The sequence below is a fragment of the Epinephelus fuscoguttatus genome, linkage group LG20 (genome assembly GCF_011397635.1).
Source record: "Epinephelus fuscoguttatus linkage group LG20, E.fuscoguttatus.final_Chr_v1".
Taxonomy (NCBI): domain Eukaryota; kingdom Metazoa; phylum Chordata; class Actinopteri; order Perciformes; family Serranidae; genus Epinephelus; species Epinephelus fuscoguttatus.
In genome coordinates, this window is record NC_064771.1 from 16,391,936 (window position 1) to 16,408,879 (window position 16,944).

General features: G+C 45.1%; 1 protein-coding gene across 1 annotated transcript in view; it reads left to right on the forward strand.

The window, feature by feature from the left end:
* The window catches only part of LOC125880970 (SH3 and multiple ankyrin repeat domains protein 1-like), a 54,324-nt gene extending 39,054 nt beyond the window's left edge, over positions 1–15,270 (forward strand). The window contains exons 18-29 of the mRNA XM_049563838.1: positions 2,022–2,104; positions 2,277–2,401; positions 5,074–5,209; positions 5,389–5,469; positions 5,930–5,938; positions 6,151–6,177; positions 6,271–6,327; positions 6,510–6,631; positions 8,430–8,553; positions 8,644–11,884; positions 11,979–12,875; positions 13,164–15,270. Coding sequence (XP_049419795.1) covers positions 2,022–2,104; positions 2,277–2,401; positions 5,074–5,209; positions 5,389–5,469; positions 5,930–5,938; positions 6,151–6,177; positions 6,271–6,327; positions 6,510–6,631; positions 8,430–8,553; positions 8,644–11,884; positions 11,979–12,875; positions 13,164–13,215 — 4,954 coding nt within the window. The 3' untranslated portion in view covers positions 13,216–15,270. The remainder of the gene's footprint in view (positions 1–2,021; positions 2,105–2,276; positions 2,402–5,073; positions 5,210–5,388; positions 5,470–5,929; positions 5,939–6,150; positions 6,178–6,270; positions 6,328–6,509; positions 6,632–8,429; positions 8,554–8,643; positions 11,885–11,978; positions 12,876–13,163) is intronic.
* The last annotated feature ends 1,674 nt before the right edge of the window (positions 15,271–16,944 follow it).

Genomic DNA, 16,944 nt, shown 5'->3' on the forward strand with positions numbered 1-16,944 from the left:
GCCGAGCTACCCCCTTGTAGAAGTGGATGGATGAAGAGCCCAATGGATCCGTCCACCCACTCTTTGCTACTTTGATCCTCAGAGAGGGAAAGCATGGTGGAGGACAGGGTGAGAGAAAAAGGAATGAGGTGTGAGGAGCAGATGGCTGGAAGGCGGCTGTGCGTTGGCGAAACAGTAACATTGATGGAGAACACACAAGGGATGGACCTCAGTAGGGGAAACTGGCGATCGTCTGTTCAGTGCTAAAGTTACGACTCGGTGTCGAAGTCTGGATCCTCGGGCCTGCAGGCCAACGCTCGTGCCTCTGCTGTACCTCGGTGATTGCACAGCCAGCTTTATTACTGCCGGATTAAATACACAAAACCTTGCCGGGTCTGTGCTGCAAGAGACTGTGTGGAATATAATATTACTGTTATTGTTATTTTAGGAGCAGTATACACATGGGTGTTTCAGAAGTGGCAGAGGCAGAATGAAGTTGGAGTGACGGGCTCCTCTGCCAGACATAGAAAAAAAAATCAAGTTTGCTGCCTAAAACCTAAAAGCAAATCAAAATGTTGGCAGTTTTACATCAGAAGTTGTGGGTTTTGTTTTTGGAAGTGGTTACATGGCTAAGTTGCCCTGCTGACATGATTGTCAGGCAACAAATGGTTGTGTTTAGGTTACAGAGTTGAGGTTAACTTTAGTGCCACAGTATTGGGTTTGCTGGCTCAAGTGAGAAAGAATTGCAGAATTTCTATGCAGCCTGAGCATAAGCAGCACCTGACATGTCAAACTTAGGGCCCAAAATCTCATTTACATTCACTACTTCTCATGAAGGTCCAGGTGTGAATGCACACGCCCAAACTTCCCATTTGAAAAGGGGAGGGACAAAAAATGGTATTCCCAGAGGAAATTGTGTCCTTGAGTATACCCAGAGCATTTTTACTGCATTGTTTTGGCAGTCAAGCTATCACTATAAAAAAAGACAATTCTTCGACCAGGCTACTCGTCCTGTTCACTCATAGTACAGCCCTTCTAGGAAATCCAATCCTTTGATTCGATTTCAGTTGGCGTGTCAGTTTGAGTTAGGTTGAGGAGCACAAACTAACACAGAAATGAGCTGCCTAGGAACAAAATATCTGGAATTCCTCTTAAATCATACAGCTCTGCTCAGGCCCCGGGCTCTCCAACAGAACCAGGGTGAATTGACATTGTTAGAAAGTCAAGTCCAGAAATGAGTCATGAGATGTGGCTGTGTGTGGCAGTGTGGAGTCCATTTAACCAGTCCTGTATTAGAGAAAGAGTTGTAAAGCAGCTCGGCCAAAAGTGCCCGACATGGTAATAGTATAATGAAGGAGCTTGCTGGGCCAGCTGTTACACTACTCCAACAGTCTCATAATAAGATTGCATCACCAATGTCTGTGATTGTTTCTGCCCTCTGAGGCAGTGGCCTTTGAGCATGAGGAGCTGTCTGTAGAGGAAGATTAGAGGCCTGTCCGACTTCTTCTGGTACATAATTTGAAGTGTCATGTATGACCGGTAGTGGTGTGCTGGAGTCACTGAAACAGTATCCTTGCAAAAGCTGCCAGAGGCAGTGAAAAACTAATGCAGCGATTTAGGTGCATTTGGAAGTTTCCATTATCAGTGAAGTGTATGTGCACATTTTTCTAGTGTGCCGTTCCCGCCGGCCCAGTGCTTGTCAGCCCTAGCTGGATGAGGCCATAGTATGGAATGTCATCTCATATACACTTCCTCACATTGTGACACTAACTGTATCCCTGCCATCAACCCTTTTGTGCACCAGCGCTTTTTGTATGACATTCTCAGGCCAACCTATCTTTTGCTGCAGTGTGATTTCATAATGTGATGCAGTATAGCTGTTTTCCACATTCAGAAGATGCTTTATTTGCATGACAATAAGACTTTTCTGTTGCTATAGAAGTCATATAGCTCTCTTCCACTCCAATTCTCTGTCTTTCTCCCTGTCTCTCTCTCCATCCCCCTTCCCCCTTACCCTCTGCTCCCTCTATACTCTATCTAAGTGACTACATCATTAAGGAGAAGACAGTGCTCCTACAGAAGAAAGACAATGAGGGCTTTGGCTTTGTGCTTAGAGGAGCCAAAGGTGAGGCCTCCTCTACCAAATTTACCTCATATTTTTCTGCTTCTGTAGATTTCTCTGTCTCATATGCTCCTTTTCTCTCTTTCTAATCTCTCTATCCCTTCCTCATTTTCAAACCCATGCTCTTGTTATCTGTGTCCACTCATGCTCATCCTTTTTGCCTTGTCCTCTGCAGCTCAGACTCCCATAGAGGAGTTCACTCCAACGCCAGCGTTCCCCGCGCTTCAGTACCTGGAGTCTGTCGATGAGGGGGGCGTGGCGTGGAGGGCGGGCCTCAGAATGGGGGATTTCCTCATTGAGGTAAGGACAAGATGGAATAGAGATGGGAGATTTGACTCTCTTTACTGACTCGGTTTGAATGAGTCACTCACTAAACAGAGTTGGGTTTGGTTTTTTTTACTTGCTTGAGTCACCAGATCAGTTACCTAGAGCTTGGTAAATCCCACCTCAGTGCCAGAGCCCATAGAGCATGTGCACCAGAGACTGGTCAAGCTGGCTGACTGAATGGATCAAATTCTGACAGTAAAACAAGTTGTTTCTCAGGGGGCGTGACACGGATTGTCACTGACTGTGTCATGAAACTCGTAGGTGACTGAGTGAGTGGTTCCCGCAGCCCAAATCAGAACTTAAGCTCAGGGCAGGGAGAGCAAGTACCGAGTTGAATCAAGTGCCAATGGGTTGCTTTTCTCACAGCACTAGGTTAATATTGTAATTAACTTGATACATGTCTACAAATATAGTTAACATAGGAGTTGTACAATGGTGTGAGCAACACGTGGTTTTGCCTCATTTTGACAATTCATACTAGCTAGTAGCAGGTTGGAGGGGCAAGTCAGTGAACGAGACATTGGAGGAGAGGACTTGTGAGTCCTGAGTCAGTACAAAGAGTTGTTCATTTCGTCGATTCATGACTTGCACATCGCCACTTTGCACCAACACGAAAACTGAACCAAGCAAGACTTAATAGCAAAATTAATCTGAGGTCCAACACGCTGTATTCAGGAGCCTCAGTCAGATGAAAAATAGCCATTACTGATGTAACTTGCATTTCTGGATCCACACTGTTGTTTAGTTGTGTATATTTCTCATTCCCAACTTGTCAAATATGATAATTTATGAACTATAAGGGAAGGGAAACTCTGTGGTAAAACAGACACTACAAATGATTCAACTGACAGCTATACAACAAGTACGATGACTGACAAGAAGCACAATATACATTTTGATTAAGAAATTAAAATCAACTAGTGCTTTTTCCACAGATGAATGCAACAGGTGCGGGCATGTTCCCCTAAAAGTGTCACAACTTATTTTAGGTAATGTATGAATTGAAGAAAACAGAGACCAGGCAGGCTGTGGGTACACCAAAAAACTACACTTCATTACAAAGTCACTTATAAGATGCGCTGATCCAAACATCACAGATCAATGAAATGTGCGAGTGGGACCACGGGGACACCTTACAATGCATTAGCCTTGTACTAGATACGAATTTGATAAAAACATTGGACCACATTTACTAAGAAAATGGGAGTGTTCAAATGTGCGCTGCGTTTTTTAATGAGTTTCTGGCCTCTGTCTGTGTGTATTCAGCACCTGATTTACTAAGACCTCACACATTATGCAGTCAGCTCCTGGACTGATCAAAGGGACAGAGTTGCTAATCAAGAGAAACAAGAGGATTCATGGTGAGCCAGGCTGGTTCTTGGACCTCAAAGGGCCAGTGTCAGGGTTGGTAAACACAATCATTTTATAAAAATACCATGTTGGCTGTCGCGGTAGGTTCTTTAAAAATCTCTGACAACTGCTACTACTGCAAATGCATGTCTGACTTTTATATAGCATCAACTTCACACGTCAATACCATGACTAGCTTCTCTTGGACCATGGACATGCTGTGTGGCCTCCAAAATCTGACGTGTGATGACACAGGACATCATGCCAAGCTGTCTGATCTTGTTACTGAACCTGATATGGACAGCTCAGAAGTGGGATTTCTATACTATCACTATGCTCAGAAAAGATCATGATTACAATTTTTTCACTCTGGTGAAGTCCACCTGAGAAAAACTGTTACTATTATCCAAAATGATACTCATTCAATTATGATATCATAACCTTTAGAATATACATCAAGAGGAAATAAACACATCCATGACAAACAAAGAGGAAAAAATGTCTATACAAATCAAAGACACACAAAATACACACAGAAATATACAAAACAATTAGTAGAGGGAGAGAGGGGAGATGGAGCAGGTGGAGATGGTGTTAATATGGATATTAATGCTTAGGTATGGACCCAAATGCATATTATAAAAGAGAAATCTTTAGATGCACTCTGTAATCATTTTACAGTTCAAAACATTCATCCACTCTATGTTTGCATCAGATATCGTCTGCATTGCTTTATGTTTGTTTCTAATAGTCAGTTGCTTCACAGCCAGGCTTTAGTTTGCATACTGTGTCTCAGTATATATTGTGTATGTAGTGCATTTTATTTAGAGCTGATGAAGGGTTGTTGTCCTTGTCAGTGCTGCTCCTCGTCAACAAAACACCAGCAGCTCAGGCAGCAACTTTCTTGCCATTTTGTACCTTTAAAAGTTCCCGTATGTTGCCTTGAAAACACAGTTCTAAAAATGGTGATTGTCAAACCTCTCTTAAAGCTGAGAGATACTGCTAATTAGTATTCAACCTAATATGAGTCACTTATGTGGCTGCCCGAGCCTTTGTAACTGTGATTTACTGTAGCCGCTGCCTGAATTGCTGGTGCACTCGTCCAAAACACTGCAAAATTATGTGTTTAAGGCTTATTCTTAAAACAACTGTAACAAGATATGCCAAACATGGGGAAGCTCTATTACCACAGTGCACCAGTGATTACCAAAAGACTTTCATTGACAAAAATGTGTTGGTTTCATGGATGTTAATGCGTCACATCATCAGTGATTCTGTGTCTTTGTGTCTGTCAGGTGAACGGCCAAAATGTGGTGAAGGTTGGTCACCGGCAGGTGGTCAACATGATCCGTCAGGGCGGCAACAGTCTCATGGTCAAAGTTGTTATGGTTGCCCGAAACCCTGAACTGGAGGACACTGCTCGGAAGAGAGGTAAGCGTCAAACTTTCCTCATATGTCATTTCCATCCTGTGTTTATGATGTGACGATAAAGCTGATTGCATGTTTACTTCACCCTTAAAGCCTGTTGCAATGTGGTTGTCATTGGTGACTGCATGTTTATACGAGAATACTAAACATTAAGTCTGCATTTGGCCGGCTTCCCTTGGCAGCCCCGCAGCAGACTAAAAGACTGACTCCTCCTGCCATTGCCCTGCGCTCCAAGTCAATGACATCAGAGCTGGAAGACATGGGTAAGATGATCGAGGGGACAAAGGGCTGAATGCGGAGAATAAAGACGGAGGGGGGTCTGGAAAGAACATGTAAAACTTAAATTAGATTTAGTCCCTCACATTTTTTTTGAGGGGGAGGGGGGTTGTGGGGCACATTTGAAATAGCTTTTTAGGCTGGTTATCAGCTTCTCTGCAGGATGATGGTACAGTGCCACGGTGCCATTAGGGAAACACAGCATTAAATATTAACCAAGTTGATGCAGAGAGCTTAAAAAATAGTCAAGTACAGGTGCGATCTCATTTTTTTTATTAGCACTAGCTTGATGGGAAAGTAGCTTTTTGATTAATTTGCACCTTTGATATTACCTATGAACAAGAGAGGTTATAATTAAACAAGCTGTGAAATGATACTCGTCTGGTGCCATCAGTCACAAACTGCTTTTTGTTTCTTTTTCTTTTGAACCAAATGCGCTGCGCACAGTGGACAAAGGTGGGAGAATAATGGATTTGTGTGCTGTCGTTATCATTTCCGTCCCCCATCACCATCACCATCACCATCACCACCCCTCTCATCACATCTGTATTCACACCATCACATGTGTCTGAGTATGTATTTCATCCTTTCATCTGCCTAATACACATGACTACACAGCAGTTACAGTCACACCTAATTTCTGTTTCCTCGAATTATGTATGCTACAGCTGCCTCACCATGGAAAAAGAAAGCAGGTGAATATCAGCCTTAATCATTCCCCCTATCAGCCCCTGAGCTTTAATTAAAAGTCAGCCTGTTTGATGCTCTTTTTTCTCCTGCTTTTTCAGAATACGAGTCCTCTCAGGGTCCTGATAAGAAGAGGACAGTCTATCAGATGGCACTAAGTAAGAAATCACTCTCACCACTCTTGTTCTACTGTAAAAGGGTGTTTTCAAACCTTGAGGGGAGGGGAGGACGCTTACTGAAATTCTCCTTTTCATGTTTCATGTCTCTTCATTTTATGCTCCCTTTCACTACCTCTCTACATTTTTTTTCCTGCCCTGCCCCTGCTCGGTCTTTGTTTTAGATAAACTGGATGAAATCTTGGCTGCTGCCCAGCACACTATTACATCAGACAACCAGGGCCAGAGGGGTCATGGAGGCAAGAGGGACCGGAGCAAGAGTATTGTTCCCAACGTCTCCAATGAGGTACTGCTGGGAATTGAAAGAAAATGGTCCTTGTTTTGGTCATCACCATCATTTAAATCCTGCTGCATTTATACTTAATCATCTTATCTACAAAATATTACAGTCCCCTTCCACTCAAAAATGTGTTTTTCATATGTTTATGTCACTTTAAATGTCTGACCTTGAAAATACTGACTTGCATCTGTGCAGAGTTTGTCACTAGAGAGGTGCTTTAACATTCCTTTATTGAAGGGGGCGATGTCTGTGCACTTTCATAAAATCTGACATTCAAATGTACACCAGGCAAGCAAGGTTAGGTACATCACTAATATGAAAGTTAATTGCTGTCTAATAAGGGAAACACATCTCAACGTGGGAACAGACTTTGACACAACCGTCAAAGAAACCTGAAACCTGAGAGGACATGTCAGTACGGAGATTAAAATTAGCATTAGCATAGTGGAAGTTTTGATAGCAAACATGTTGAGTGTGCAGTTTTTGGATGTAAACCGAACCTTTTAGCCTCCTTCCACTATCAAGAACCCCACCATGCATAGCTGTTAATGCTGTGTCAGCCACTGCAAGTTGGCCTACAAGCTAACAAGCTAACAAACAACATAAACAAATACGGATGCTAACTATACTTAATATTCTGATACGTCTGCTAGTCGCCCATTTTGGTGCACAACAGACTCTTCATGTGAGTCTGATTGAGGCTCAATCATGTACGGCTGAATTGCTTCAGTGTTTCCTTTAATGGTAGCTCTAACCATCTTGATGTGCACTGCTCTTTTACCAGTCAACGTAGCACGAGCAGGGGTGGTGGGCAGGACCAGATCTAGAATTTTTCAGTGAGGGAGTTTTTTTTTTTTTCAATATTATGTGGGAAAACCATGTCAAACAAAATATTACAAAAGAGTTCTCATACAACGTGTTCTCATACAGTACAAAGGTTCGTACGATATCCTATGGATTAGCGCCCTACAAATGACGTTAATGTACTTAAGATAACGTTATGTACTGAACCTAAAATTACTGTGGTTTGTTTTAGGAAAAGAAACATGGTGACATTGTACCTTAAAATGACTTGAAGCTTACTCAAAGTTCAAACAGTTCTGAACGCTAGTCTGCTGGGGAAAGTCTCATGTTTTGTGACATACAGTATAGACAAGACAACTTCCCTGTTTTTTCTTTACTAGGTCAACACATTAGTCACGTGATTGCGGCCTTCCAAAATATTATAATAATAATATAATATTATACACAAATTACTGGCTCATCCTCACGTGGGATATGTAAGAATTTTGGTGCATTACTTTTTGTAGGAAAACATGCTAGCAGTGCATGAAAACAGCGTCAACAGTTATATACCTCTCTCCCAGTCCTGCCATACCAGATTCAAATATACAACAGAGCTTCTCTGCTGCGTTAGGATGTAGCAGATATTTAGTCATGGAAGTGACTAATGCTAGCAAATGTTTCCTATCTTTAAAGCAGCTTGGTCTTAAGCTTTTTTTTTACCTGTGTGTGTTTTCTCCTGCCCTCACTGCACTTAACAGAAAATGATTGACAATGGACCACCCACACTAAAACATTTGTTTAAGTGTGAGTCAGGTTGTGTCCATTCATCCATGCTCTGTTGCCTGATACATTAATACTCGGACTGACTGGTTCTACTGTATTGCATTATACTGTTTATCAAATCAATATCAGCTTAACAGATGGCATCAGTGTCATTTGATTGTGTCTGAGTAAATGTTTCCTCTCCTCTCTTCACTCACCACTTCCTTTGAAATTCTGTGTGTTTTGACACCTGAAGCAACCCTATGAGCAGCAGTCGTCTGTGAGTTTGGTGCAGCCCGGACCAGGTTTTGGCTACAACCAAGCTCATTTTCAACCAGGCCACGCTCAGCATGCAGTCATGATGCGTCAAAAATCTATCGGTAACGGCAATTGTCACGGAAAGATTCCTGCCTGCACAATAGTTGCTTTTAAAGTGTCTGTTTGTTAAGCGCCTGTGTCCTTGTTCTCAGGTGTAACAGAGGAGGAGAGGCAGTATCTTCACCCGCCTGCTATGAAGTTGGCGCGCAGCCTGTCAGTGCCGGGACCAGAGGAAATCCCCCCACCCCCTAACACATCTGCCCCAGAACCACCTTTATCAGCAGGCCCTCATCCTGGGAGAGGGCCCGCTATGCCCATACCTCCTGTATCTCAAGCCCACTACCAGTCCTACTCCCAGCCAGGGCATGCGACTCAAGCAGGGTGGGACAGAGGAGGGCCAGGTGGGATGAACCAGCAGGTAATGGTGCCCACCCTCCGCAGGCAATCTGAAGGACTGTGTGTCAGAGAGCCAGAGGCGCCCAGGAGAGGTGGTGGCAAGATGGGAGGGTTAAGGAGAGGCTACAGCAGTGCTACACCACCAACAAGTGCTAAGCCTAAGGCCCAACAAGCGCCGCAGCATCACCCGCACATGGCCAACAGGGAGCAGAGTGTAGGTGTTGGCAGGGGGGCGGCCAGGAGGGGTGGTCGAGGAGCTCTGATGAAGCAGTCCAAAGTGGAGGATGGGCTGAGACAGCACAGAGGAAAAGGTGTGGCAGCCAAAGAGAAGAGCTCCATCCCCATCCCCACCATCATCGTCAAAGCGCCCTCCACCAGCAGCAGCGGCCGAAGCAGCCAGGGTAGCAGTATGGAAGCTGAGCCCGCCCAGGATGCAGAAGACCAAACCTCAGCAGATACAACCTCAGACAGCCCCAACACCAGTCTACCCTCACCACTCACCCCCTTGCCACCTCAGCCACCTACGTCCACTTCCTTCTCTTCATCAACTGTTGCCCCATCTGTTTCCTCACAGCAAAACCTGGATAACTTGGATTATACTTCGACATATGGTACTGCCTTCGGAGGAGGCGGAGGAGGAGGGGCGCGCAGGGAAAGGGAACGTTTCCGAGATATGAGAAGGAAGAGCGCTTCTTTCTTCCTCTCATCTGAGGAGGACATCCAAGGTGAGGCAGGAGGAGGAGCAGAGGAGGGAGGAGGAGCACTAGGGACAAGAATTCAGCCTTTACAAGGCTCACAAATGGATGCGCCCACCCCTCGTCTACGGCCCTCCAAGTCTATAGATGAGGGCATGTTTTCTGGAGACAGCTATGTCAACTATTCCAGCAGCATGCCCCCAGCCTTCGGCCTGCCCGAGTATTCTTCCCCTGTGCTCGGTCAGGATGGTCAGCCCAAATCAGCTCCCTCGGTGTACGGCACCCAGGGCACTACCTTCATCCACCCGCTTACAGGCAAAGTCCTGGACCCCTCGTCCCCACTTGGCCTGGCCCTAGCTGCAAGAGAGAGAGCCCTAAAGGATGACCGCAGGACGCGCAGAGAGGAGAGACACTTTGGTCGGCAGCTGTCCACAGTAGGAGCGTTCCCCACCCCTGTTCAGACTCCAACTCCTTCCCTTTTTGCAACCCCAACACAATCGACCTACACTTCCCCAGTGTCTGTCCACCTAACCTCCCCCACCGCCACCACCTCGCCTGCATCCATGAGCCGGCCACAGTCACCAAGGATATTACGTCTGGGAGGAGGTGGGGAGAGGATAGAGAGGGAAAAGGAGGGAGGACCCAGGGAAGGTCTTAGAGTTCGCTTCTCAGAGGACAGAACCAGTCAGTATTCAACCCAATATTACCCACAGAGCCCCAGGGAGAGAGAAAGAGAAAAGGAGGTGTATGACAGCAGACCTGCTCCACCCTTGCAGCCTCCTCCACCGCCGGTTCAGCCTGCACCCCGTAGACCTTCCTTCCTGCAGATGGATAGCGCTCCCAACACCAGCTACATCCCTCAGTATACTGTCCCCACAGCCCCTGCACAGACACATGAAACTATAGGAGACGCAAGAGCAGATGTGGATGGAGGTGGAGGTCTTGGACTCATGGTTCTCCCTCCACCAGCTCCCTCAATAGATGCAGATGACGAGTTTGTCTTTGCAGATCCCTTACCGCCTCCTATACAGTTTGCTAATGGTAAGAAAGAGAGAGTACAGGAGTATCCTGGGCAGCATCAACATCGGGGTGCTGCTGTTGCACCACCTCCTCCACCCCCTCTTCCATCCAGCAAGTCCTCAAATGCTACCCAGGCATCTCCGCAGGGTGGTGACTCTGCTGCCTCCAGCCTCACCTCCTACGACAGCGAGGTGGCCAACCTTACGCAGTCAGCCCTCTCTCCATCTTATCCGTCCTCACAGATATTTCCCCCTCCCTCCACCACCACCGCTACCACCACCTCTGCTGCAGCTTTGCCTCCCACATCACTACACAGACCCCAGCCCATGTCTCATTCTCACCCCTATTACAACAGCTCTAATGACCCCTCACTAAGTGGTCACACACCGGCCCAGGACAGAGGCACAGCCGCCCTCACAGCCACCATGACCTACGCTACCACTACCATGACAGCCTCTGCTGCTGCTGCCACCACCACAACCTCACCGGCATCCTCTGACTACAGCATAACCATGGCCGGACCTCGGGCTGGCCTCAGCACAGGGGGCAAAGCTGCTGACCACTCTCATCACCCTACTATTTTACCCAAGAGTGGAGACTGGCAAGATGCCGTGGTGGATTCTGGGATTGAGGAACTGGACAGTCACAGCAGCAGCGACCACCATTTAGAAATGCTGGGATTAAGTGGGCTGAGAGGAGAGAGGGGAGGGATGGTAGGAGACGGGCGAGGAGGGGAAGGAGAGAGGGGAGGTGAGCATCAGGATCCCAGTACAACCTACTCAGGTGGGCAAACATTTGAAGTGCACAGTGCCAAACTGGCAAACCCTGTGTTTCCAAAGATGACTCATTACAAGGAGGGAGGAGGAGGGAGGGGTCCGTCTGTAGCACTACGTAGGCAGAACAGCACCAACCCTGCTCCTTTGCAGTTGCAGAGACAAAACAACCCAGAAGACATCAGGTTCGATGGAGCACTCGCAGACGAAAGGAAGCGCAAGCAGAGTCGGTCCAAAATGGAGGATGGCTTTAGCAGTGCTCTGGCTGCCTGCTTAGAGAGGCCGATTGACCCTCAGTCGATGACCTGGGTTGAGGTCGGGGAGCATGAACAAGGTGGAGACGGAGTGCAGAGAGGTAGCATCGTTTTGGAGGGCCGCAGACTTCACTCACCTCTCTCGGGTGTAAAGGCGAGCATCATCAATGAGCTGAGCTCCAAGCTGCAACAGATGAGTAGCATGAAGAGCATGGATGACTGGAGCCACACTCCAAAGTCACCCACCATGCACAGGTTTGTTTGTTTTCATCAACCAGCCTTTGATGTTAAAATGAGAGTTTTCATATCTCCTTATTTTAACTAAAGTTGTGATTTGTGTTTCTCTCAGGTATTCGGCGGATTTCACTGATGCGTTCCACAGCCCTCCCTCTGGCCGCTCCACCTCACCGTTACCCACCTCCTCTCCACAGCATCGTCAGATCCTGACCCCAAACCTGTCGGCCACCCCTTCCGTCTCCCCTTCCTCTCAAGTCCCAATTCAGCGCAACTGGACCCGCTCCCCGTCTCCACAGATGCCTTCCTCCCCAGTCCATTCACACCCTCCCCATTCCCCAACCTACTGCCCATACCCAACATCACCGAAGCATCGGTCTAAGTTGCGCAGGCAGACTTTTGATTTTCAGTGCAGTCCCACTAAGGAGATGCGGTCGTCAGTCTCACGGCGGCGGGCTCCCAGCCCTCTTATCTATAACACTGAACAGCAGAACCCAGCCCCTCCTAGGCCTTCCTCTCTCCCCATCCTTCCCAGTACACCCGTCTACAGCAACCCCTTTGAGTTCCCCGGGCCCCTCACTCCTCCTTCGCCCGGCCTCCCTCTCGGAGATTCCTACAAGTCCTCAACTCCTCCACTGTTTTCCCCTTCTGGTGTGCAAAGTGCAAACCCCCTCCTCGTCTCCCGCTCTCTCTCCCCCACCCATTTTCTCTCTGGAGCCTCATCCCCCATGCACTTGCCCCCCAGCCCATCCTGCCTCAACTATCCCCATCTCACCCCTCCTCCGCCAGCCAAACCCTTTGCTATCAAGCCCCTGCCCTACTGGACCAAGTACGACGTGGCCGACTGGCTGGCTTACCTGAACCTGGCTGAACACAGAGAGCGTTTTATAGACAATGAGATAGATGGATCACATCTGCCTTCGCTCACTAAGGATGACTTCTTGGACCTGGGAGTGACACGTGTGGGACATCGAATGAACATCGAGCGGGCGCTGAAGAAACTCACTGACAGGTGAGGGAGGACTAATTGACTCTGGAACACGTAGAGGCAACGGGGTCAAAGGTGAAAAAGGAAAGCACCGGATGGTGAAGGAAAGTCAAAGTGTCTCATTCCTTCTATACAAGTTAGCTGGGCCATCCCCCTTTTTCCATTAGATGCACATAATTTGATAAGTTATCTCATCCTCCCTCCATTCCTCTCTCTTTATTAACCTGTTTTATCAACCCTATTTAGTTTGCTCGGTCTTTATTTCATTTCCGCCCATTCTTATTCTTTGATTTGCCCTCCTTCTCTCCCCAGGCGGCTCTCCTCTCCTTTGCATGTCACTACTTCTCCCCGAGACACAGACTGAGAGGGTGAAGGGGTGATTCAAAGATGAAAGAAAGGGAGAGAAACAAATTGACAAAGATGGACAATAACAGAAGGATGGGCAAAAGAAGAACAGTGGACATCAACAGGTTGTGTTGAACTAAGACTAAGGGCTGGTTGTGCTGGGGGGGAGTGTTTTCTTGCAAATTTGCTACACATGTAGAGAATACTGTTGAAATTTTATGAAATGACTTGGTCAAGAACAGGTTATGGGGAAGATAAGAATCATATGAAAATGACGCTCTTCATCTGAAAATATACTTTCAACTTTTGATGGACAGGCGTTTAATTAACACACCGTTTTGTGCTGTAAAAGACAAACACATACACACACACACACACACACACACTGACAGATGGATTCTCACACCATCTGCTGCTTGAGAAAACTTGAGTCTGAGTTCAAAGAAAAGTTGCTGCTTAAAGGGTAAACCCCAATAAAAATGTGACCCGACTGTGGCTGAGCCAGAATCTCTGAGGGGGACGCGTCACATCCTAACATCAGTTTTGTAGCTTTAAGCAGATCAGAGTATCCAGTGGCTGTGAGTCCAGGAGCCAAAGTCCGAATATATGAGAGAAAGGGTTTTGTTTGTAAATGATGATAGAAGAAAACGATAGAAAACAATAGTATTCTTTTTATATATTTGCCATATTCCCCTCAAAAGATGCCCCAATAAGCTTTGTATGTATGTACTTTGCGAGCACTAAATATATCTTACATGTTAAACGGGATTCACTATTAGTAGAGCCATTTGTTTTGTACGAAGTGCTGATTGCAATCATTCATTTCAAACTGGTCAGGGTATTTAGCTATTGAATTGAAATTGTGCATACTGAGGACGTACGTGTATTGAGACGATATTGTTGTGAAATTACCTTTTATTATTTTCCTAATTACTCTATAGAAAGGAGATTAAATATATGAGGTGAATTGCAAGGGGTTTGCACGTTATATCAAACTGCAAATCCTCTTTCCGTAGACGTTACTGGTGTTTGTGGCCATAGCACAGGTCAAGGGATGGATCTGTCCTCTTTGATGCCATAATGTTGACCGCTCTCTCTCACACAGCAGGTGCAGTGATAAAAAAGGGCTTTTTACTGCTTCTCTGTCTGCCTGACTTCCTCAACCTTCAGCCTCTGTGAGTCTGTGTGTCTGATTTTGTGCGCGAGTGTTCGTCAGCCTGCGTTTAGTGGCCAAATGCTTTTCCCTCGACCAACACCTTCCTCTTTCTAATGCCTTTTCCAAAACATATTTATAACGGTCAGAAAACATTGTTTCTTTCTCACTAGTTGACAATCCCAGTGTTTCCCCATTCCACACATTTCCCCCCAAAAAGAAATACTCTGACCCACTTTTCAGAAAGTTTTTTTTTGTTTCAGAGTGATAAAGTAAATACTGTATATGTTGCATAGAGGTGAACATGAACGCTCTGGATTTTTTTAAACATGCCAGTTTAGCCATTTTTCCCTGCAGTGACTTCAGCTGTAAGGCAACAACACATTATTTATAGATCTATATGTAATGATGATGATGACAATGATAACATAAAAATATAGTATAATAAAGATAATTATATTAAGTCTGTAAACATTTTTAAGAATCTCTGTCTTCCAATTAGTGTGGACAAAATTTCTTTGAAGCTTTGTTTTGTTTATTTTTCGGATTTTTCCTGTAAATGCTTTCTATACTGCTCGCCCTGTTGTGACCCCAGTGACGCTGACACACACATTAGTTAACGCGTATTCTCTCTGTGTGAGTTTAGTTATGACTCTGTATTCTGATGCTGAGTTGCCTCAATGCTGTCTCATGATAGACTATTCTGAGAAGTGAAAGGACTGAGCAGTAGTGTAGAAAGCATTACATACTATGATTTAAAAGAGTATTTTAGGTCTAGTGAAATGCATAATGAATATGACTACATACAGTATGAGCGTAAGTATGCAGAGATAAAAGGTATATATATAAATATATAAAATATATATATATATATAAAGTTTTGCTTTAAATAAAATAAAGTATATACTGATAACAAAATGATAGAGGTACAACTAAGGTGTTGAAATAAATGCTAAAATAAACTACGGCGCTGTCGTGATTCTCATTTCTCCTTGCATTCCCTCTTCTGACAGATTCACATAATGATCCAATTTAAAGTGCTGTGTTTGAATTGAGTCATTTGGCAGCGGCTCGTCTCAGCCCTGCGGTGGTTGAACACAACATTGTTTTCAGGTCCAGGATTATATTCCCATCAGGCTCGGTGAGCTAATAGGACAAAAGAGTAGAGCTCACGGGGAGGGAGAAGATGAGATGGTTTAATTCAAAGCAAGCAGTGGCTGCATTCATGCAGCAAGCCGAAAGACGCCCGTAAGGCACGAAAAACAATGAAAAACAACTTGGAAGGAGACAAATGTGAGGTTGTTAAGCTAGCATGGTGGCCAGAGTAAGGTTTGAGGTAGAGAATTGTAAATGTAACACTGTTGTTTTTTTTTGAAGTTTGTGCCAGTTGTGCAGGTTGCCCCTTTTTTGTGTTCCTCTAACTGGAGTCTGCTCATAGTTAGCAAAATTACAAATGTCAGGGCTTGTTTTTCTCTGTGGGGATGAACCCACAAGCTGCCATTCTTCTTCTCCAAACATCCACAGAGAAAAACATAGGAGGGATGTACACCATTCATCCAAATGATGTTACTTTATTTGGGGTTTTGATCATGGTGGTGGTCTAACATGTCAGTCTGAAATGTCCCATAGGTGTTTAGCTGGGTTGAAATCACCAGACATCTGCCTTTATTATGTTTTTTTCCATTTATTCCATGCATTTGATTTAATCTGGTTTTCCTCTAATTTGTCACCCGTCTGCATTTTTAATGGAGGCAGTTCACAGTGTGGTCTATGGACAGTGGTGCCCCCAGAAAGGCAGCCAGATGGGACCACCAAAAATCTTGGGGTGGCACACCAAAACCAAAAGCCACAACTGAGTTTCATGAATTCTTTCATGCTGTTAAAGTATATAGGTTAATTGAAAACTATGTTAATAAGAGAGTTCAGGAGTCACATACAGATATACTAGTTTCTTATTTCTCAGTTAATATTACTAATTATTTGATGTCCATAGATTAATACCAGTACAGTTTACATTTTTAGTTCCACAACAATCCTGTTTTAATGCGTTGTGTATTTATTCATGCGTGACGTTTCATCGTCCTTTAAAAGGGCTGGCAGTCCCTTCTCTTAAAAAGACAAATATACAGCTGTAATTTGAAGGACAACATTGATTATTAGCATTAAAACATTTACTGGGAACAAGCTTGTCAAGCTTTAATAACACCACACAGAGGCCTCCAATTGTTATCAATTATATTCCCGAGGGGAGGGGGCAGTGATTGTATCAGGGTGGCCATGACCACCCTTTGGCGGCGCCACTGTTTGGAGAGTAAACAGAGGCACTGATTCAGTCATTGATGCTACTCTTAAAATTATAAAATGCCATTTTCTGATGCTGTGAGCACCACAAACAAGATTCCACTGACTTCTATTGTACTAGCTCGAGGCAGAAATCTCAAAAGACATGACTACCACTAGTGTGTGAGAACATACATTTTGTAAAACAGGTGAACTGACCCTTTAGTGTCACCTGACATCCCCTGGGGCAGCTCGAAAAGCCTGAAATAAAAAATTGAAAATATAAATAAAAATAAATAATTAAATTATTTATTT